General features: G+C 37.0%; 2 protein-coding genes across 2 annotated transcripts; one reads left to right on the top strand and one right to left on the bottom strand.

Moving 5' to 3' along the window:
• On the bottom strand, positions 439-1,173 carry LOC109225032. Its single transcript, XM_019389623.1, has 2 exons — positions 857-1,173; positions 439-751 (listed from the first exon to the last, which is right to left on the bottom strand). The coding sequence occupies exons 1-2, from the start codon at positions 1,171-1,173 to the stop codon at positions 439-441; spliced, it is 630 nt and encodes a 209-aa protein (XP_019245168.1).
• LOC109224820 (serine-threonine kinase receptor-associated protein-like) lies at positions 14,520-19,578 on the top strand. The gene is made up of 7 exons (XM_019389357.1): positions 14,520-15,137; positions 16,392-16,527; positions 16,798-16,879; positions 17,777-17,952; positions 18,285-18,422; positions 18,522-18,661; positions 18,904-19,578. Exons 1-7 carry the CDS (start codon positions 15,020-15,022, stop codon positions 19,176-19,178), a joined length of 1,065 nt encoding a protein of 354 aa, XP_019244902.1. The 5' UTR covers positions 14,520-15,019; the 3' UTR covers positions 19,179-19,578.

Genomic DNA, 20,173 nt, shown 5'->3' with positions numbered 1-20,173 from the left:
GACTTTGTTAATTGCTATGCCTCCTCGACCTTTCCTTTTAATTGTTGGGTGTATGTGCAATCTTGGGCGATGCGGTAGCATTCTCGGGCCGTGCGTTGTTCTCCTCGGATGCAAAATACTCCACGCGGGGTGGGAAATTTAATAACTTGATATAAGCCTGCTTGAATACCAGAAAAATAAATGGATTCGACATTTGATCTTTTCGCTGAGATAAAGGCATAAAAATAAGAAAGAATATATAGAATTAGAATCGATTTTTTAGCATTTAACCCCCTTTTATGTTATGGATTTCATTGTTCAAAAAATGATTTGTAGAGAAGAGAGAGATTTTGTTTACGGATTTTTGAGTAGAATACGATTGTGAAGTGTATAAGAAAAGAAGGTTTGTATGGCTTAACCACGTGTGGAGATATCTATAATATCCGTCTTTCTTCTCTTTTACTGTTTTATTGTCGTTCTCTGTTCTATTCGGGGCAAGGGGACGGCTTTCATGGCGTGTATCCATGGTCGGCCTATGATGGGGTTGTACGACGTGTCCTGGTCCATGATGTGGAACGTGGTCACCAAAGTGATGCCGCCGGCCCGGATGGGCAGTGTGATTTCTCCAGATGTCCGCTCAATTGCATTTTTAAAGCCTGTTAGCGTGATGCAACGCGGCACTATCTTGTCCTCGAGCTTCATTTGGGTGAGAACTCGAGGATGGATGATGCACGCGCTGCTTCCAACATCGACCATAATTTGTTTCACATCACTATCGAAGACACATAAAGTAATGACAAGAGCGTCATAGTGAGGAAGGACCAAACCGTGGGTATCTGACTTATCGAAGATGATACTTTCTTCGAGTTCATCGTACCGTTCGTGGGTGATAGACTGTTTGAGTTTGCGGGAGGTAATGAAGTTCACGTTGTTGATAGATGCGTTGTCGCCTCCTCCGATGATCAGTTGAATGGTCCGAACTGCGGAAGGTGGTTTGGGCGGTCGCTGGTGTCGTTCTCGCCTTCGGGCGAAGTTGGCCCTCCCACGATCGCTCATCAGCTCTTTCAAGTGCCCTTGGTGAAGCATGTTCACGAACTCCTGTCTTAGGGCGATGCAGTCATCGGTTTTATGACCCCGTTCCTGGTGGAACTCGCAGAGGGCATTTGACTTTCTGGTGCTCGGGTCAGATCTCATCTTCTGCGGCCATTTCACTTTTGGGCCGAGCTTCTCCAGTGCATAGACTATTTCGAAGGGGGAAACATAGAAATTGTGAGAAAATAATAAAGGGGGCATACCTCTTTCATTTTGGTGGATTCCCGTTCGTGGCCTGGATGGACCTTCATCGTGGCGTGGGGGTTGCACGAGGGTGCCTCTCACATAAGGCTGATGTATCTCTTGATTAGGTCGTGATCCCGCTAGATGTTTCCTGTTTTTGTTTATCCGATCTTTCCTAGACTCCATTTGGATCGAGGTCAAACATTGGGTAGGTTTGTTGAGATCATCCTCGTCGGCTCTTACCTCGGCACAATAGGCGTTGTGTATCTCGTCCCAAATGGTTGGAGGATATTTCATGAGTCAGCTTAGCAACTTTTTGCTTGCCCTCGACCCATTTCTGCTTAGCCCATTTTAGAAAGCGGCTACCGCCATCCCCTCATATAAATTTGGAAGGGTCATCCTTACACGGTTGAACCGGGCGAGGAAGTCCTTGAGTCCTCGCTAGGCGATTGCTTAATGGCGAATATGCCGTTCACCCTTGCCTCTGCTTCCTTGGCCCCGGCATGGGGCGATGACGAACTTGTCTGCCATTTCTTCGAACGTTTCTATGGAAAGTATAGGTAATTGTGAGTACCAAGTCAATGCTCCCCCGGTTAGGGTTTTTCCAAACTTTTTCAGCAATATCGACGACACTTGTTCCTTTGCGAGGTCATTGCCTTTTACTGTAGTGATGTAGTGAGTCACGTGATCCTCTGGGTCTGTCATGCCGTTGTATATTTTTAAATACGGCGGCATTTTGAAGGTCTTTGGTATGGCGTGCGGTGCAGCCTCGTCGCTATATGGTTGCTCAACGAAACAACCGGCGTCTCTTTTTGGCAGAAGTTTAGGGGCGCCTGGTATTTTATCTACCCTTTCTTGGTGCTCTTTCATATGGATACGAAGCATTTTATTCTCGTTCTCTATCTCCTCTATTTTCTCAAAATGGCTGTGAGAGTGCCATTACCTGCATTACTAACATGGTGAGTAATACCTGTTGTGGCGCGCGCGCGGAAGGAGGGGGTGTGTGTGATGTTCGTCAGCTGTTGATGTGCACCAGCCCTTGTGTCTTCCCTACTCGACCTCCGAGCGGGCTTGTCGACGAAGCCGGTTAGTGTGTTTGTCAACCAAGCCTCAAGTAACCTTTTCACTGCTGGTGGAGCCGCTTCTATCGTGGAGGTAGAGGCACCCTTACCGTGCGATGTCGTTACGCTATCGAGAGGTGGAGGCGAGCTGTTTCACTTGGGAGAGGTGTTTGGAGTTATGTCTTCGCCCTCCGCTTCATCCACTTCGTTAATAGAGTCGAAGAGATTGGCGGTGAGGTCGGCTATCGCCTTTCTCTTTTCCTCTCCGTTGCGTGCCATGTCAGATTTGTGCAAACAAGGAAATACAGGATTTTGCAAACTTTTGTACGTTTTTTTTAGATCTAGAAGAAACTAAAATTTTAACTAGAAAATCCCCACAGTCGATGCCAAATTATTTGACCAAAAAGTATTAAGCTTTTTTGTTAAACTAATCAAATAAGATGACAATGGGCAAATCCTAGCTAAATATAATAAATCCTGGATCTGAGATTGATAGGCGTCAATAGTGTAAAATTGCATTCGAGGCTATTAAATATCAAGGGAGTGTTTAGTGATATTGTTATGAATGTATGAGGGAATAATGACAAGCAATAAATATGATAAATGGTAATAAGTGTAAATAGAGGAATGATTCACCCAAATATTCAATGAGGTGGATGATTCTCTCTATGACAATGATGTAAGGCAATCAAACGTGGGAATATAGAAAGCGTTCCCGGATCTGATATGAGAAAGTTTGGGACCAACAACAAATCGAATCTTTTGCAAAGACAATTTTTGTATTTATTTCAGAGTCAACTTTTCAAGAGAGAGCTTATCATACAGAATAACATGCCTCCTTCTTCTCTCTCTGTTCCTACTTATATGGGAGATATCCCTTACCTAACTGAAAGTACAAGTGCAGAGAATATCTGTGGAATATTTCTTTAAAATATTTTATTATTAAACTAACTGTTTGGGCCGATCTGAGTGCTCAACCTCAACCCTAGCTACTCAGCTCGCCAACATGTTACTTCTTAAGCATGACCTCGGCCTAATCAACTCTTAGTCATCCTCTCTTAGACAAGATTCCTTTGATCGGATTTTGACCCATACAATTAGTAGGTTGGAATATGTAATCCTATGTAATCTTTTCAAATAAGAGAGAATACAAATACAAAAAATTTAGTCACATATACTAAGCAATTATATTTTTCATTGTTAAATATATAAGATAAGATATAATCAAATAATTATTACATTTAAAAAAAATTTGTTCTGATGTTACGTAATTGACAAACTAAAGAATAAATTGTGTAGCGTGAAGCATTCGTGAGAACCGGAATGTAAGAGACAAACAGCCATGCGCATAGAAGTGTACATTGGGAGCAAGGGCGGGTCTGCCCCTATAGGAAGGGATGGCATGGCACCCACTAAGATAACAAAAAATTTAGGCCAAATATATATACAACCCATTCAACTTGAATCCATTTTTCATTTTGGCACTCTATATCCACCTTGTTCCATTTTGGCCCTCCAACTCTATTTTTTATGTTCTATTTTGGCCCTCCAACTCTATTTCTTATGTTCCACTTTAACACAAAAGCTGAAACCAGCGCAAAATATATAGCGTGTGTATATACACAAATATGAGGTATAATAAATATTCAATTAAATGTTGCCACTGGTTTCATCCATGTCAAACGGGTCAATACTAAAATACCCGAACCGGCCGTATTTTTTCATCTACTGTTGTCCCATCTTCATTCTCAAAGTTCCAAAGCTTTCACCTGCCGATTTCATACCTGGCCATCCAGAAAATTTCAAACTTCAATTTTATTGTTCTTTTAATTATTCTGATTTTTTTTTTGTGGGTTTATTTCATCTAAGCATTAAGTTTGAAGTGAATCCATGTCTCAAAGAAAATTATTTTTTCATAATGGAATGGATATTTGTTCTTGTGGATTTCAAGTTGAACTGAAAGTATCATGGACACCAAGAAATTCACGTCGACGCTTTAATGGGTGTAAATTTTAAAAAGTAAGTAAACTATTTTCGGATTTCATTTTCAGCGGAGTCATTTTCTTGTGTAAATAAGAAGCAAACTTAATTTTACCCAAATACGGTCGGGTTTAGGTATTTTAGTATTGACCCGTTTGACATGGATAAGAAAATTAGGTGGCCACATTTAATTGGATATTTATTACACCTCAAATATTTTATACACACGCGCTATATTTTTTGCACTGGTTTCAACTTTTGTGTTAAAGTGGAACATAAAAAATAGAGTTGGAGGGCCAAAATGAAACAAGGTTGAGATAAAGTGTCAAAATAAAAAATGGTGCCAAGTTGAATGGGTTGTATATGTATTTGGCTAAAAATTTATATATTTATGTTGAAATTTTCATAAACTAAGTTAAATATCTGATCGTGCCAACCGCAATTGTAACCCGGACAAAGGTGCCATGTTTCGAAGACCTTTTTGAAATTTATCTTGAACCTTGTCCGACTTTCCCTTTTCTTTGTGCTTTTTGTTTCCTTTTGTCCCGGTCATTTTCCTTTTTGGCTGCCTCCCAATTTTCTATATGTGGTTTTATTATTTTTTTATATATCTCTTTTCTCTATTCTATTATTTTATATGTGGTCTTGTCACGGCCCAAATCCCACACCCCGCCGTGATGGTGCCTCTCGTGAAGACAAGGCCAGCCAGAACAATGCCAACACCTCTTTTAAGCAGTTAATTACCATTAAACAATTCTAAAGCATAATTTAATAACAATAATCCGCGGAAGTATAGAATATAACAGTAGAAACCATCCCGACACAACCCAAACCGGGGTGTCACAAGTCATGAGCTACTACAGAATTTCTATAAGTCTACAAACAGAATATCTGATACAGAAGTCTGGAATAACTGAAATAACATGAAATAGAGGAGTCAAGGGGGCTGCGGACGCCAACAGCTACCTCGAAGCTCCGAACTCGCTGCCTGATCTGGACAAGGATATCAGTGCTCAGGAACGGACTCTGCTATGCCTGAATCTGCACACATGGTGCAGGGAGTAATGTGAGTACTCCGTCCCAGTGAGTAATAATAATAAATAATAGCTGAAGATAAGAAAACACATAACAGCACAAGGCAGTTCTATATCAGGCAGTAAATCACTTAAAGCAGTAAAATCCATGAAATCATGTGAAATCTCCGTTTTAAAACAGGTAAATCAGGTAAAACAGCTAATAGGTGATAAATAGTAAAACTGCCCCTCGGGCCCAGTATCAACCGCTTAGTACAGTAACTCAGATTACTCTCAGAATAGTATCATATAATAACCGCTGCGGCGTGCAGTCCGATCCATATCTCGCTACGGCGTGCAGTCCGATCCATATCTCGCTGCGGCGTGCAGCCCGATCCATATGGGTACCCGCGCTCACTGTGTGGGTGCAGACTCCGGAGGGGCTCCTACAGCCCAAGCGCAATACTGCTGCGGCGCGCAGCCTGATCCACATAAACATTTGTTGCGGCGTGCAGCCCGATCCATATGAGTATTTGCTGCGGCGTGCAGCCCGATCCATAATATGTATAATATCCTCACTGTTGGGTTCTCAACCCCTCTCAGTCATTTTAGGACACAATAGTATAGGGCAGGGATCTCACCCCACATATCTTCCCTCATTTAGGGTTGACACTTATAAAAACGATTCACATTGTTTAATCAATTAGAAACATGACTGAGGATGTGATTTGTACTAAGTAAAGTGAGGAAAATCAGTCATAATACCCCTAAGGTTTCTACAAGTCGGCACGAGGCCCCAAACATGGCAACTAGCCCAAATCATGATGATAAACAAATCAGATTAATCAAATGCTCAGTAAAATATCAAACGGGACGGACCAAGTCACAATCCCCAGTAGTAAACAACCCCGCGCTCGCCATTAAGCGCGTGTTTCACCTCAATATAGCACTACGTTGTGCAAATCCGGGGTTTCAAACCCTCAGGATATCATTTACTATCATTACTCACCTCAAGCCCGCCAAAATCCTAGCTCGCTACGCCCTTGCCTCGCAAATCGACCTCCCCGCGCATCGAATCTGATCAAAACCACAACGAATACGTTACAATAGGCTAAGGGAACATAACCCAATCGAAAAGACTCGAAAAATATCGAAATTCACAAAATTTGCAAAACCCGAGCCCCGGGCCCACTTCTCGAAAAATCAGAAAATTAACATCACCGGATTCCTTATCTCGCCACGAGTCTATACATACCAAAAACTCCCAAATCCGAGTCCAAATGACCCATCAAATCCCACTTTGAAATACCAAATTTCCAAGCCCTAGCTTTACCCTCTTTTGATGAATTTCCACAAATTTCTATGTTAATTCTACCATTAAATCATGTATTTAGGTCATAGAACTCATCTCCAATCACACCCAGTCGAAATCACCTTCAATTCCCGTCCAAAAGCTCTTAAGGTTGCTCAAAAATGGTGGAAATGAGACTTGGTTCGCGGATGAAATGTTTAATAAAACCCTTCTGCCCAGACTTATTTTCCTCTATGCGAACGCGAGGGCCCTCTCGCGTTCGCGATGAACAAAATCTGCTACTGCCAAAAATACCCTTCGCGAACGCGGTTGCACTCACGCAAACGCGAAGGTCTGAGCCCCTAAGCCTACGCGAACGCGTCACTACGCTGCGAACGCGAAGAACATTTCACCACTGGACCCCAGTCCTTATACGCGAACGCGAGTACCTTCACGCGAACGCGATGCCTGATCACCTTACCTTCCGCGATCGCGAGGCCTCAAACGCGAACGCGAAGGTCATAAATCCTGGACCTCAAATTCCTTCTACGCGTTCGCGACTCAATTCACGTGAACGCGATGGGCAAATACCTACAACACTTCAGCTGGAAAATCTGCAACTTTTAAAAGCTAGAATTCGTCTGTTTGACCATCCGAAACTCAACCGAGGCCCCCGGGACCTCAACCAAAAGCACCAACACATCCTAAAACATCATTCAAACTTATTCCAATCATCAAAACACATCTAACAACGCTAAAATCATCAATTCTCACCGAATTCAAGCCTAAGTTTCTCAAAAACTTCCGAAATACGCATTTGATCAAAAACCCGACCAAAACACCTCCGAATGACCTCAAATTTTGCACACACATCCAAAATCACCTAACAAAGCTACAGCAACTCTCGGAATTCCATTCCGTCCCTCGGATCAAAATCTCACCTATCAACCGGAATTCGCCAAAATACTAACTTCGCCAATTCAAGCCTAATTCTACATCGGACCTCCAAAATCGATTCCGATCACACTCCTAAGTCACAAATCATCCCCCGAAGCTAACCGAATCGCCGGAAATCACATTCGAGCTCTCTAACTCACAAGTCAACATCCAGTTGACTTTTCCAAACCAAACCTTCCTTAAAGAGACTAAGTGTCTCATTTCCTACCAAAACCAATCCAAATCAACTCGATCACATCAAATACCGATAATGAAGCATAGAGAGGCATAAAATGGGGGAAACGGGACGGTAACTCACGTAACGACGGGCCGGGTCGTCACAGGTCTCTAGCCAGAACACTCAAAAAAAAAGATTCCAAATTATATAAAATAAGCGTTCCGCTTAATCTTAAATTTTATGAGTTTTCTTTTTTCAAATCCGAAAAACATGGGTCTTAATGGAAATTTTGGATTGAGATCAATATTTTTGCATCTTTTATTGTATCAAAAAAATTGTGTTAATATTTGGTTATTAAATATAATTTAAATCACTTTACTATTAAATGATGATGAAATTTTTATAAGCATTGCTTAAAAAATATGAGATTAGTAATTTTGATTTTTCTGAACTAATACTTTATTTAGTTTTATACTTATGAGGTATAATTTATCTATTGAAGATATTTCTTAAAAAAAATATTCTAATTGTTGTAATTCTCTTATTGATGATGTTATCTTACTTGTGTAAATTTATTTTTAATATACAGAAAAAATATAATTTCCTAGTGAAAATGTTGATTCTTCTTGTATTGTTATAATAAAGGTGTTATTCCTTATTTAAAATGCTAATTACGTCTGTTTTTGATATTTGAAATGTAATATTTATATTTGCAAATAAAAAATACCTATTAGGTTAATCCAAAGAAATTCCGTAATAGTCATTAAAGGTATACATTAAAGGAAATTATGGCACCCGCCACCTTCAAATCCTAGACCCGCCTCTGATTGGGAGAATGTCTCATCTATTGAGATGTTAGCTATTCCAGACTTCTATCACCTTATGATTGTCTAGAGAAGTGTAAAGGTTGTTCATTTTGAGGTGAATGTAAAATATCTCAAAAATCTCATAACCTCTTGAAATATTGATAAAGAGATTAAAATATTAAATGATGTTTTTTTTTTCAAAGCCGAAGTGATTAAGAGACATTCTTTATTAAGATCAACTCGAAATGCAGCCAAGCTTTTCTTATCAATCAAATACTTCAAGAAGATTCACAATATATTTTGATCAAGAAATATCAGCGTTTTGGCCCTCGATGGATGAAACAAGAAGAAGCGACCAAGAGAAGTCATTCCTCATGATTGATCCGACGTACTGACTAACTTTCATGAAGATAAACTATAACTCAAGGAGGACTACATTATCTTACATAGAGAAACGTGATGTTCCAATCTTCAAATCACGAAGAATAATCCAAGAAAAAAAATTAAGGGAACAAATAGAATTATACTCACAAAGTTGGATCAATAAAATTGTTTTTCTTCGTAAAAAGGTAAATTTAAGATAAGTCATAATTTTATCTTTTAAAACATTGATATTGAAGTATTTTAATCTTTTGATGCCTATTTGAGAGAAGAGAGCATTCATATAATAGAGAATATTACTATATATAATAAGGGAGAACCAAGGACTTTTGTAGTCCTCATAAAAGTTTTCATAAAATATAAACTTTTCAATTAATTACTTCTAGGTCCTAATCTTATTTTTTAAAGTCAAATTTACTTTTTGTTTTATAGTTTACTTCTTAAAAGTTGTCATACCTTATTTTTTCTGTTTTTAATGCTGTGAAACTGCTACACGTGGCTGATGTAGTTGCCTTTTCCCTGCATATCTCATTTTTGTCAGTCACTCATTTCTGGAAAGTTTAGTAAATACCCATTGGGCGGAAAAAATTTATCCGTTCCTATTCATTACTTTGCCCCTTCCCCGTTTTCTTAATACCCAACCAAATGAAGTAAACTCAAGCTGCTATAAACCAAGCTAATTCAAGCCAATCCAATTCAAACCAAGCCAAGCCAAGCTAAACCTAATCAAGTCAATTCAAGTCAAGCCAATTCAAACCAAGTCAAACAAAGCCAAGTGAAATCAAGCTGAGCTAAGTCAAATGGGTAAAAAAAGTTGCGATGAGTGTGGGTAGGTATGGATAATTAGTTTTATTTGGGTATGTATATATTGTAAATAATTTTTAAATGGATAAAAGAGGGTATTAGTTTAAGCTCAATGGATATTTTGCATAAATTGCTCTTTTTTTAAGACCGCTCTCACCCGGGCCTTTGAAATTGCTAAATGTAACTTCCTATGGATCTGTTTTAACTCTTAGGGTACTTTTTACATTATTTGACCTCATACATGTCAGTAAATTTAGGCAAAGTATGCCAAATATTTTCTCCATGTGGACAATTTGTTAGGTCTTGTTATACATTTTGACATGTTCCACGTCATATGTTTATAACCATATTCCTCTCTCTCTAGAGATCATATATGTACTAATAAAGACATGTCATAATTATTTTCAAGTAGTTCTAAATCTTTTATTTATTAATGTACTTGAATTATTTTTTGTTAATATACTTTTAAGACTAATATTAGGTCAATTTAAGTAAAAACTCTAAATTAAAGAAAGTTTACTGGTGTTATTTAGAGGATTCTNTATTTTGCCTAGTATTATAGGTATTTATTAAACTTTTGAGTTATTGACATCAAAATTATTGTTGGAATTATAATTCGGGAATCTGACTACAGCTTGTATATGCAAGCTCTTTTTCAGTTAATATACCTCATTGCTTGTTTTATTTGGGAAATAATTTGAGGGTATATAGCAGTGTTTTAAAAGGCGTGGGAGTAAGGCGAGACGTTTTATATATGCCTCAGCGAGGCGTAAGCCCCGAGGCACGGGGCGTAAGCCCCATAGGTATTTTAATTTTTAATATTTTATAAAATAATATATTTATAGTAAATATTTATAAACTGGTAAAACTGCATAAAAAATAAAGAGAACTATATATATATATATATATATATATATAAAAACTAGTCAAAACAATCTATTATACGCAACTTAGAAGCTCAAGTAACTTGAGTCGAAAAGAATAAAGTTTTCTACATGAAGGAACAAAAAGGATGACTAACCTGCAAATTTGAACTTTGAACTTGCTGCTACGAAGGAGAATGGAGTTTTCTTTGTATTTGTAAAAAAAAAAAAAATATTTGTTGCTTTTGAGAGATATTAGCAAACTAGAGGACAAGATAAAGAATTGGGAAAGACCATGAATTGGGGCGTCAATCAATAAAAAAGGTCTTAACTTTTAAATTTAATGCATTTCAATTCCTTTTTAAAACTTTTGAGTAATTACCAAGCTGAATTTTGAGAATTTGGATATTATATGAAGGACTTATTCAACAAATTTTGTTTTAATTTGAAAATATCTTTGCGGCTTACGCCTCACTAAAAAATGCGCCCCGAAAGCCCGGGCGTACGCCTCGTACGCCCCAAATTGCTGGGCATATGCCTCTTGAGACTTTCGCCCCACACCATAGCCCCGGGGCGTTTTTGGTGCGCCTCGCCCCCGAGCTCTCCCCGGGGCTCGCCCCGAAAACGCCTTTTAAAACACTGGTATATAGCAAGCTACCACTAGTTAAACGAAGTGACTTTTTTTTCTACCAGAGTAAATTACATTACAAGAAAACAGAGTTATTATGGCTGTTATTATTACATATATTGGCGGTCTATACTACCGCCATAACACACATTAACAGTGGTTGTTCAAAGCGCCACAATCCCGTTCGCCAAGATAATATTATGGTGGTTTTTCGAAAACCGCCGTAATGACATTAAAAAAAAGGGTTTTTTCTTTCCTATACCATATATGAAACTTTATTACTAAATATGTGCATATTTTGTAAATTACCATTCATTAATTAGTAATTAATAGTAGCTGAATCTTCCTAATATGGCGCGCTAAAAATCAGGAAAAGAATATCCTAATTGATTTAACGACCTTCAGTTCAAATTTGAACGCAAATCCTTTATCTGATCTCTCCGAATTTTTTTCGTAATTCAAAAAAAAAGACGAAAAGCTTCAACAAACTGAAATCAAATTGTAGAAATCAGTTCGTCGAGTTTCTTCCTCAATCCAGACATCAAAAATGCGACCAGTTATTCAACAAAATCAAGTCAAATTTTAGAAGCCAATACTGCCGATACTCTGTTCTTCATCTTTTTTTTCTCAATCCACAAATCAAAAAAATAATAAAATATAGAACAATACCTCAGCAACAACACTCAATCATGTCCGAAATCCCAATCATGCTACAATTGAATGGGAAAAATCTGATTATAGAAAATGGGTCTCATCTCTGTATTTTTTGAGAAGAAGAAGGAATGGAGAAGAGGAAGAAAGGGGAGGGGGAAAACGGCGCTGGTCTTAGGAATTAGGGGGAGCTGATTAAAATTGTTATGTTACAAATTCTATGAAAGTCTGATTTTATGTTAATATCTACAAAATTCCTACACTTATCTACAAATAAACTACAAATCAGTTTAAGTATGTATAAATCAGTATTGTTTTTAGGGGTACCTATAAAATTACTACATTTATTCTACAATTAAACTACGATCTATGTTGAAAAAAAATGTTGACTACAAAATTTTCTCTTCATCTACAAAATTTCTACAAAAAACTACAAATCAGTTTTAGTATTGTATAAAGCTGCATTGTTTTTAAGGGTATCTATAAAATTACTACATCTATATTACAATTAAACTACAATCTATGTTGAAAAAAAATGTTGACTACAAAATTTTCTCTTCATCTACAAAATTTCTTCAAAAAAACTACAAATCAGTTTAAGTATTGTATAAAGCTGTATTGTTTTTAAGAGTATATTACTATATTTATACTACAATTAAACTACAATTTATGTTGAAAAAAAAATGTTGGCTACAAAATTTTCTCTTCACCTACAAAATTTCTACCAAAAAAACCTACAAATCAATTTAAGGTTTCAGGGTGAAGCTTAGTCTTTAAAAGTTGAATCTTTGAATCAAAGTCAGAAGAAGGGGTAGGGGATTGATTGGTTTCAGGGGTGATTTGAAGGTAAATATTGTATAGAATTTTGAGATGGACATCAACATTTGACACGTCTGAGGCTGGGCTTATGCTTCTCTTCTCCAACGGAAAAATTGAGAGCCCTAGATTGCTTTTGCTTACATACCAAAAAGGCAGTAGCTCTATGTCGTAAAAGCATAAGAATATGATTTTGAATCCGAAAAGAAATAGGAAAGCGTGGGCCCTACTATTTCGTACGTAATAAAATTGCAATTTCCATCTCTGTATTTTTTGAGAAGAAAAAGGAATGGAGAAGAGGAAGAAAGGGTAGGGGGAAAACGGCGCAGGTCTTAGGAATTAGGGGAATAGAGAAACGTGGGATATATGGACACCTTTAATTAAGGAGTAAAAAATGCCCATTAATTAGACTCTTAATTAAGTATGGTATATGATTGGTAATTTGGTATACTAAGTGTAATTAAATGGCGAAATACATAGTTTACCCATCCAACTTACGACCAAATCCCTGTTACACACCTGTTGACCACGGGTTTCATTTTACACACCAAACATTTCAAAAGTGTGTCAATTACATACCACTTTCATGCTGGACCAGTTTCACAAAATGTGTGTGTATCACGCACCAATATGCTCGTGACATGTGTCATTAATTTAAAAAAAATAAAAACACACTTAAAATTACATATATACCCCCTTCTTCATCTTCCCCACCTTGTCTTCCATTATCATTGTTCTTGAGAAAAATTTCCAGCAAGACCCAAAAAAAAACAATAACTTAGAATCAAAGGACAAAAAAAAGAACTTTTAAAACTTTTGTAATTACTATTCCTTTCTGGATCGAGTCACAAACGGGAAGAAATTATCAAGTAGCATCTTAATTGGATTTTCAACATTCTACCACAAATTGGAAGAGATTGCCAAGTAACTTTAACTAGTCAATCAAAATCGAGTTACAAGTTCAGTTCAAAAATCCCAAATTAACAAGATCCAATTGAATTTTCAAGCTTTTTCAATAGCTCAACAATGATGTTTTTTGAATTTTCCACCCATCTTTCACCAAACCTGTGATAAACTTATAAATCTAGCACACTTAAATGATTTTTAAAAACCCAATTGGATATGGCTGTTGCATTACTTCGACGATGCTGAATCTCTGGTTTTTTTTGTCCTCCTCTAATTCTTGGCAAATATATTTGGTGGTATGTATGAAGGCATAAGAAGAAATGCTGCAATAATGGAAGAAGATGGAAAAGAATAGTGGATTTTTTATTCTAAAAATAAAGAAAAGGATTTAGAAAAATGAAAAGGCTGGACAGTGCTGTCAAAATGCCTTTAGACACAAAATTTTGATCGTTCACTCGCCTCTTATGTGTGAAAAACACGCGAGTGACACGTAATCAAAAATGTGTGTTTTTGACACGCTTTTGAAAGGTTATGTGTGTAAAATGAAACTCGTGATCAACAGGTGTGTAACAGGGATTTGATCGTAAGTTGGATGGATAAACTATGTATTTCGCCTAATTAAATCAAACCTTAAACATTGAGGGTAATAAAATTTCCTATGTGGCATAGGAATGTAAAAATTTCTGTCACAAATCATTCAAATTAACAAGATAAAAACTAACTACATCTCGTATCTAAAGCAAATTATATCAATTTACTGGGATTGATTAATAATTGAGGTGCGAACTAACATTAATTAACTACCTTTGATTTAATGATAATATATATATATAAACATCAAAGTCGAATAATAATTAGAGAAAAAGGCGAGGAAAAAAAAAATAAAGAAAAAGAAAGGAAGAGTGAGGGGGGTGGGTGTGAAGAGGGTCTAGAGGGCTATATTAGATCTTGTTGCCGCATCGTCTTCTCTGCGCCAGCCAAGCCCTATAGTTCAGTATTATTTTTATTTTTCTTGTATTTTTTTCTTTTATATTTTCTTTCTAATTTTGCCAATAATTCCGAGTTGTGATCTATCCTTAGGACCTTCTTTTTATATGTGTTGATAGGGTTAGAAAAAGGTGTGGATCCATCCTAGAAACATCAAATCTCAAAAATTAGGGTTTCCCACCTTTATTCATCGCGCCAGTTCCCCACCTATTATACATCTATACATAAATATATTTCTCTATTTGTGATTTGTAGATCTTTTGATTTTTTGTTTTATCATTGTTTGATCCTTTTAATGTCACAAATCGGTGAAGGCAATTGTGCGTAATTTTTTTTGTAATCGGTCAATTGTCGGTTTGTTTAATTTGGGGATTTTTTGATCAATTTCATTATTATCATATTCGGCGCTGGGTTGGGTTTCTCCTTGATATTATAATATTTTTAGGGCTTTTATTTGATTTAATATGGATAAAAAGAAGGCAGTGGCACCGCTTGTATGCCATGGGCATTCTCGGCCCGTCGTTGATCTGTTCTACAGCCCAATCACTCCTGATGGATTCTTCCTCATCAGTGCCAGCAAGGGTAATTCTTTTGATAATTATTATGCCTTTTGGTAGTTGTGGTAACATATTGTAGCATTGAGTGAATTTGACATATGCGCATTACGTTATCTTGATCAAACATTTTCAGGACAGTCAGTCATGAATGAGCCGTTTGATTCTGAAGTGCGGTTATGTATACTATTATATTATATAGTATGTTCATTGCCTTTTATGTGTGTGCAAGTGTGGGTGTTTTGGAGCAAATAGAGTAGTATCAAATTTAGGTGTTTTTGTTAAACTCTAATGTATGTGTTTGCTTAGAGATTAGTAGAAATACCAAGAAGCAGGAATCTAGGAAAAGCCCAAAAGAGATTATTATTCAATCTAAAGGAATTTCTATCGTCATAGAATTCAGAAGGAAAATTTCGAAAATGTCTCCTCAGCTACAAAATTTATTTTGTACACGGCGGGGGGTTCCGTTTTTCTCTTAATGGGAGTTTTGGGTGTTGCTTTATATGGTTCTAATGAACCAACATTAAATTTTGAAACATCAGTTAATCAGTCATATCCTGTGGTTTTAGAAATAATATTCTATATTGGATTTTTTATTGCTTTTGCTGTCAAATCGCCCATTATCCCCCTACACACATGGTTACCAGATACCCATGGAGAAGCACATTACAGTACTTGTATGCTTCTAGCCGGAATTTCAAGTCTAAGTGGTTGCTTTGAAATGCAAACTTGATTTACTTGTAGATGTTATCAAACTCTCGAAATGTAAACCTTAATGCTTTTATCGGCATTCAATTCTATCAAAATATTACTCAGTGCGACGGTTCTAAGGTAGGTGCGGGCATGGCATACATTATCATCTTAAGTACTTTTTATGCCTAGTGTTTTCACCAAATCTTCTATTTCTTGGTGAGTAGAATGATGTGTATTCTGCAGCGCATGGTATTACGTGTTGTCAATAGCCTTTGGATTTTTTTCCTAGTATTTGTCAGTGATCAGGCAAGCCATTTTATGTATGCCTAATTTTTCACCTTATTTGTGAGCAGAATGGTAGGTGAACCCGCTTCTGATTTCTCAATAGCCTCAGATTTTTCACGACCAGTCTCAGGAGCTCAACCAAAAGCACAAAAAAAAAGCAACTAAGTTATTCTTGAGTGTTACAGTCTAACTGAAAAAGATTTTTTCCTGTTGCTCTTTTTCTTCTAATATATGTTCATTCACTGCAATAATTATTCGTGGCGTTATTATTTGTTTTACCTTCTGAAATATTCCGGTCATGTAGATTCTACACCAATGTTGAGAAATGGAGAAACTGGAGATTGGATTGGAACATTTGAAGGGCATAAAGGAGCTGTGTGGAGTTGTTGTCTGGATAAACATGCTCTCCGTGCTGCATCTGCATCTGCCGATTTCAGCGCGTATGTTATCTCAGACTTTGGAAATAACAATTTAAGCGACCATATTTATGTGCTGCCATCTGTCATTAGGGAAGTGATGTAGAACAATAGAAGTGCTATTGTAGCATGTGTATTACTGCCCAACCTAGCATGTTATTAGTTAAAACAGGTTTAATAGCTAATCTAATAGCAGACACAGTAGAATCTTGGTCATCCTTTTTTAGAATTTTCCTTTGCTCTATTCATTATCCTTTTGTTTTCTATATTGTGTTTTGTGTTGGTTGTTTTCAGGAAATTGTGGGATGCATTGACTGGAGATGTTTTACATTCATTTGACCACAAGCACATAGTTCGAGCATGTGCCTTTTCAGAGGTACCATTGCAACCATTTTTCCTTTATTGTGTTATAGTTCCTTCAGGTTAGAGATTAGAACTTCACTTAAGTCATAGTACCCAAGTTGTGACAATGGAAACTCTGCTTAATAGTTTAGAATGTCTGTGTTTGGGAGGGAACTCGCTGGCACTATGGGATTGCAGATCTAATGTCATCTCAAAGAATTGTGCTATTAAGCTGTGACCGTCTCCTGTATTAAGATATGGATTTTAACAAAATACTGTGAATGTAACAGATACCCTTATAGAAATCCAATTTTAGTTGAAGGATTACATGAAATCCCATGTTCCAGTTGTAGTCCTATCCTTCTCGAGTTTTTTCTTTGTGGTTAAAGTTTGTCAATGCTCGTAAACTTGCAATTGACTCCAAAATCATTTTTGATTGTTTCAATGAAAATTAAGAAGCCCTTAAAATTACCCGTACTAAATCAATTTAGGGGTTTCATAGAACATCTCATTTTTAAGATTAGTATCTGTGCCAACTTGTGTGCACCTTGACTATTAAACTTTTTTTTTTACCTCCCACTAGTAACTCTTTCAACCAAGGCTTGGACAGATTGCTAGAAATCACTTATCGTCTTTAGCCTCTACTAGGATATAAATCTTGGTCTCCAATGGATTTCATCCCTCATTGATCGCTAGGCCACATCCTTGGGTGCTAATAGAAAACCTCCTTATTTTAGCCTAAGAAAAATAAAAAGCAGTGAATGCCAAATTCAATTACTGCTGAGTCATGACATGCTGCTTCCATTGGATGACAAAGATTTTTTCAGTGTTAATAGAATATACATTGTTTAAGGTTCCGAGTAATCTTCTGTATTCAATCTCTTGTGTTTTGATAGTTTATATGAACTACTATTGTGTGACGACTTTGTAGGATACACATCTGCTACTCACTGGTGGTTTTGAAAAAATTCTTCGGATATATGATCTAAACCGACTTGATGCACCTCCAAGGGAAATTGACAGCTCTCCTGGTTCAGTTAGGACAGTTGCTTGGTTACACAGTGATCAAACTTTATTGAGTTCCTCTGGTGATGCAGGTGGATTGAGGTAGACCTTCAGAGTTTGATGACTCTGGTTGTACTGTTTTGTTCATTTCATTCGTCTTCTGGTTGTATTATTCATGTGGTCAGTGTTCACGGGCACTTAAAGTTATCGAGTGTGGCCTTTATATCTATCCGGTAATTTTGCAATAAGCCAAGATACAAATCCAAGTAACCGGATAGCTATAAAGGCCACGCATATGGTTCATATTTCTGTCATGAACTTTCTCTTTCCCTGTGTATGAGTCCATGGGCTGCAAGGGAATGCTAATTTCTTTCCCAACGTTCCTGCATCACTCTGTTCACTATCTTAATTTTGACTGAATTCTTGTAACGTAGGTTATGGGATGTGAGGAGTGGCAAAGTTGTTCAAACCCTTGAAACCAAGTTTCCTGTAACGAGTGCTGAAGTAAGTCAGGATGGTCGATACATAACAACAGCTGATGGTTCCTCTGTCAAGTTTTGGGATGCTAACCAGTAAGTATAATCTTCATTCTTTACTGACACAAAATGATATGTAAATACAGAATTTTTCCATGGCTTACATTGCTATTTAATCTTTTTCTTCTAAAACAGCTTTGGATTGGTGAAGAGCTATGACCTGCCCTGCAAAGTCGAATCTGCTTCGTTGGAACCAAAGTTCGGCAATAGGTTCATTGCTGGAGGAGAAGATATGTGGGTTCATGTCTTTGATTTTCACACTGGAGAGGAAATTGGTAGGTGCTGTGGGTTCTTAAATGTTTAGAAATTTAGTTGCTTTGTAGTCCTGTTTATATATGCTCTGATCAATGTCTTTGATATATGCTCTGAATGTCTTTGTTTATGTGTTCCCTTTTATCAGTTATTTTTCCAGAATTTGCTTGTTCTTAACTTAACTAGGGGTTTATGCTTTTTTTTCTTATAAGTAGTTGGTTCAAGCTTTAACCATATTCTATATTCTGTTTCCTCTACAACATAGGATGCAACAAGGGACACCATGGTCCTGTGCACTGTTTGCGGTTCTCTCCAGGAGGTGAATCCTACGCCTCAGGATCTGAAGATGGGACTATCAGAATATGGCAGCTTGGGCCACTTGGTCAGAATGAGGACAACTCCACAGCAAACGGGTCTATTGCAAATGCCAAGGATGACATGGGTGAGGTGACCCAAAAGATTGAGGAGTTGGATGTTTCAGAAGCAAAGAAGACTGAAGAGACACAGATCGATGGTGCTGTGAAGGTTGCTGATGCCTAATTAGGAATTTAAGGGTTTTGTATGGTTTTGCCTCTTGGAAAGCTGTGACTGGCTTGACTTCTGAGGTTTTTGCTTAAGAAATTAAATTAAGCTTTTAAAAAGTGCTACGTATTGTTTGCTTGGCTGTGTTCACCTATCATCGTTTATAATCTTTGGTGTGGTTCTCTCTGCAGAACTGAGGGAGGGCATATCTACGTAGTTCTCTTCTCAGGTTCATGTTGTCCTTGGACTTGAAATTGCTTTTAGAAACATGTAGGTCAGAGCCAGAATATCCGGACCTAGAGTCTCAATAGGAAAAAGTAATACTGTGATAAGGCTATAACTCGCGTACATTATAAGCTTTAAAAATACAGTGCTGTGCCTGTTTGTTAAAGTGAGCAGCAGCTGATTTGATACGTAATGATTTATCTTCGTGCATTGCTTGGATTTGAGATTCAATTATCTTTGGTAAAGAAACGTTCTCAGCTAAATAGTGTAATTATTCTTTTACTGGCCACCTTCATCTGTAGTTTTTTAACCTAGGTCGTGGAGCTTTTAAGGGGGGTTGGTTTTTTCTATTGTCAGTTTGGTTTGGTCAGGGTAATTTATTTTTGGGCAGAAATGATAATTTAGAAAATTGAGTGAAAGTTGAACAATTTTGTGGTTAGAAAAATAAGTTTGATCATTTTCCTCTAATTGTACTATAAGTTGAGCGATCTTCTGTGTTGATGTGTAATTAACCCAGTTTAGGGGAATGAGGATATACTTTAAAGTGAGGAAACTGTCAAACATTTAAAAATCTCTCTTTTATCTTTAAAATGTCTGCAATGCAGCATATGTCAACTGTAGACGAAATCAAAACGCTAGAATGCACATCACAGAATAGTGCAAATAACTTCCTGCGAGATAAAAAAGGAAAATGTAACGCTCAATATAATTTTCATATATATAAATATATATATATATATATATATATATATATATATATATATATATATATATATATATATATATAC

Source organism: Nicotiana attenuata, chromosome 4 (genome assembly GCF_001879085.1).
Source record: "Nicotiana attenuata strain UT chromosome 4, NIATTr2, whole genome shotgun sequence".
Taxonomy (NCBI): Eukaryota; Viridiplantae; Streptophyta; class Magnoliopsida; order Solanales; family Solanaceae; genus Nicotiana; species Nicotiana attenuata.
Note: the sequence above shows the minus strand (reverse complement) of the source record. Positions and strands in the feature narration are given on the sequence as shown.

What these genes read in the sequence shown, in the direction of transcription:
- LOC109225032 (XM_019389623.1), bottom strand. Translation starts at nt 1,173, where the DNA reads ATGAGATCTGACCCGAGCACCAGAAAGTCAAATGCCCTCTGCGAGTTC. An exon ending in CAGTCTATCACCCACGAACG is followed by an intron (nt 752 to 856) that starts GTACGATGAACT and finishes TGTCTTCGATAG; the next exon opens with TGATGTGAAACAAATTATGG.
- LOC109224820 (XM_019389357.1), top strand. Translation starts at nt 15,020, where the DNA reads ATGGATAAAAAGAAGGCAGTGGCACCGCTTGTATGCCATGGGCATTCT. An exon ending in GGTGATGCAGGTGGATTGAG is followed by an intron (nt 17,953 to 18,284) that starts GTAGACCTTCAG and finishes CTTGTAACGTAG; the next exon opens with GTTATGGGATGTGAGGAGTG. An exon ending in TCACACTGGAGAGGAAATTG is followed by an intron (nt 18,662 to 18,903) that starts GTAGGTGCTGTG and finishes TCTACAACATAG; the next exon opens with GATGCAACAAGGGACACCAT.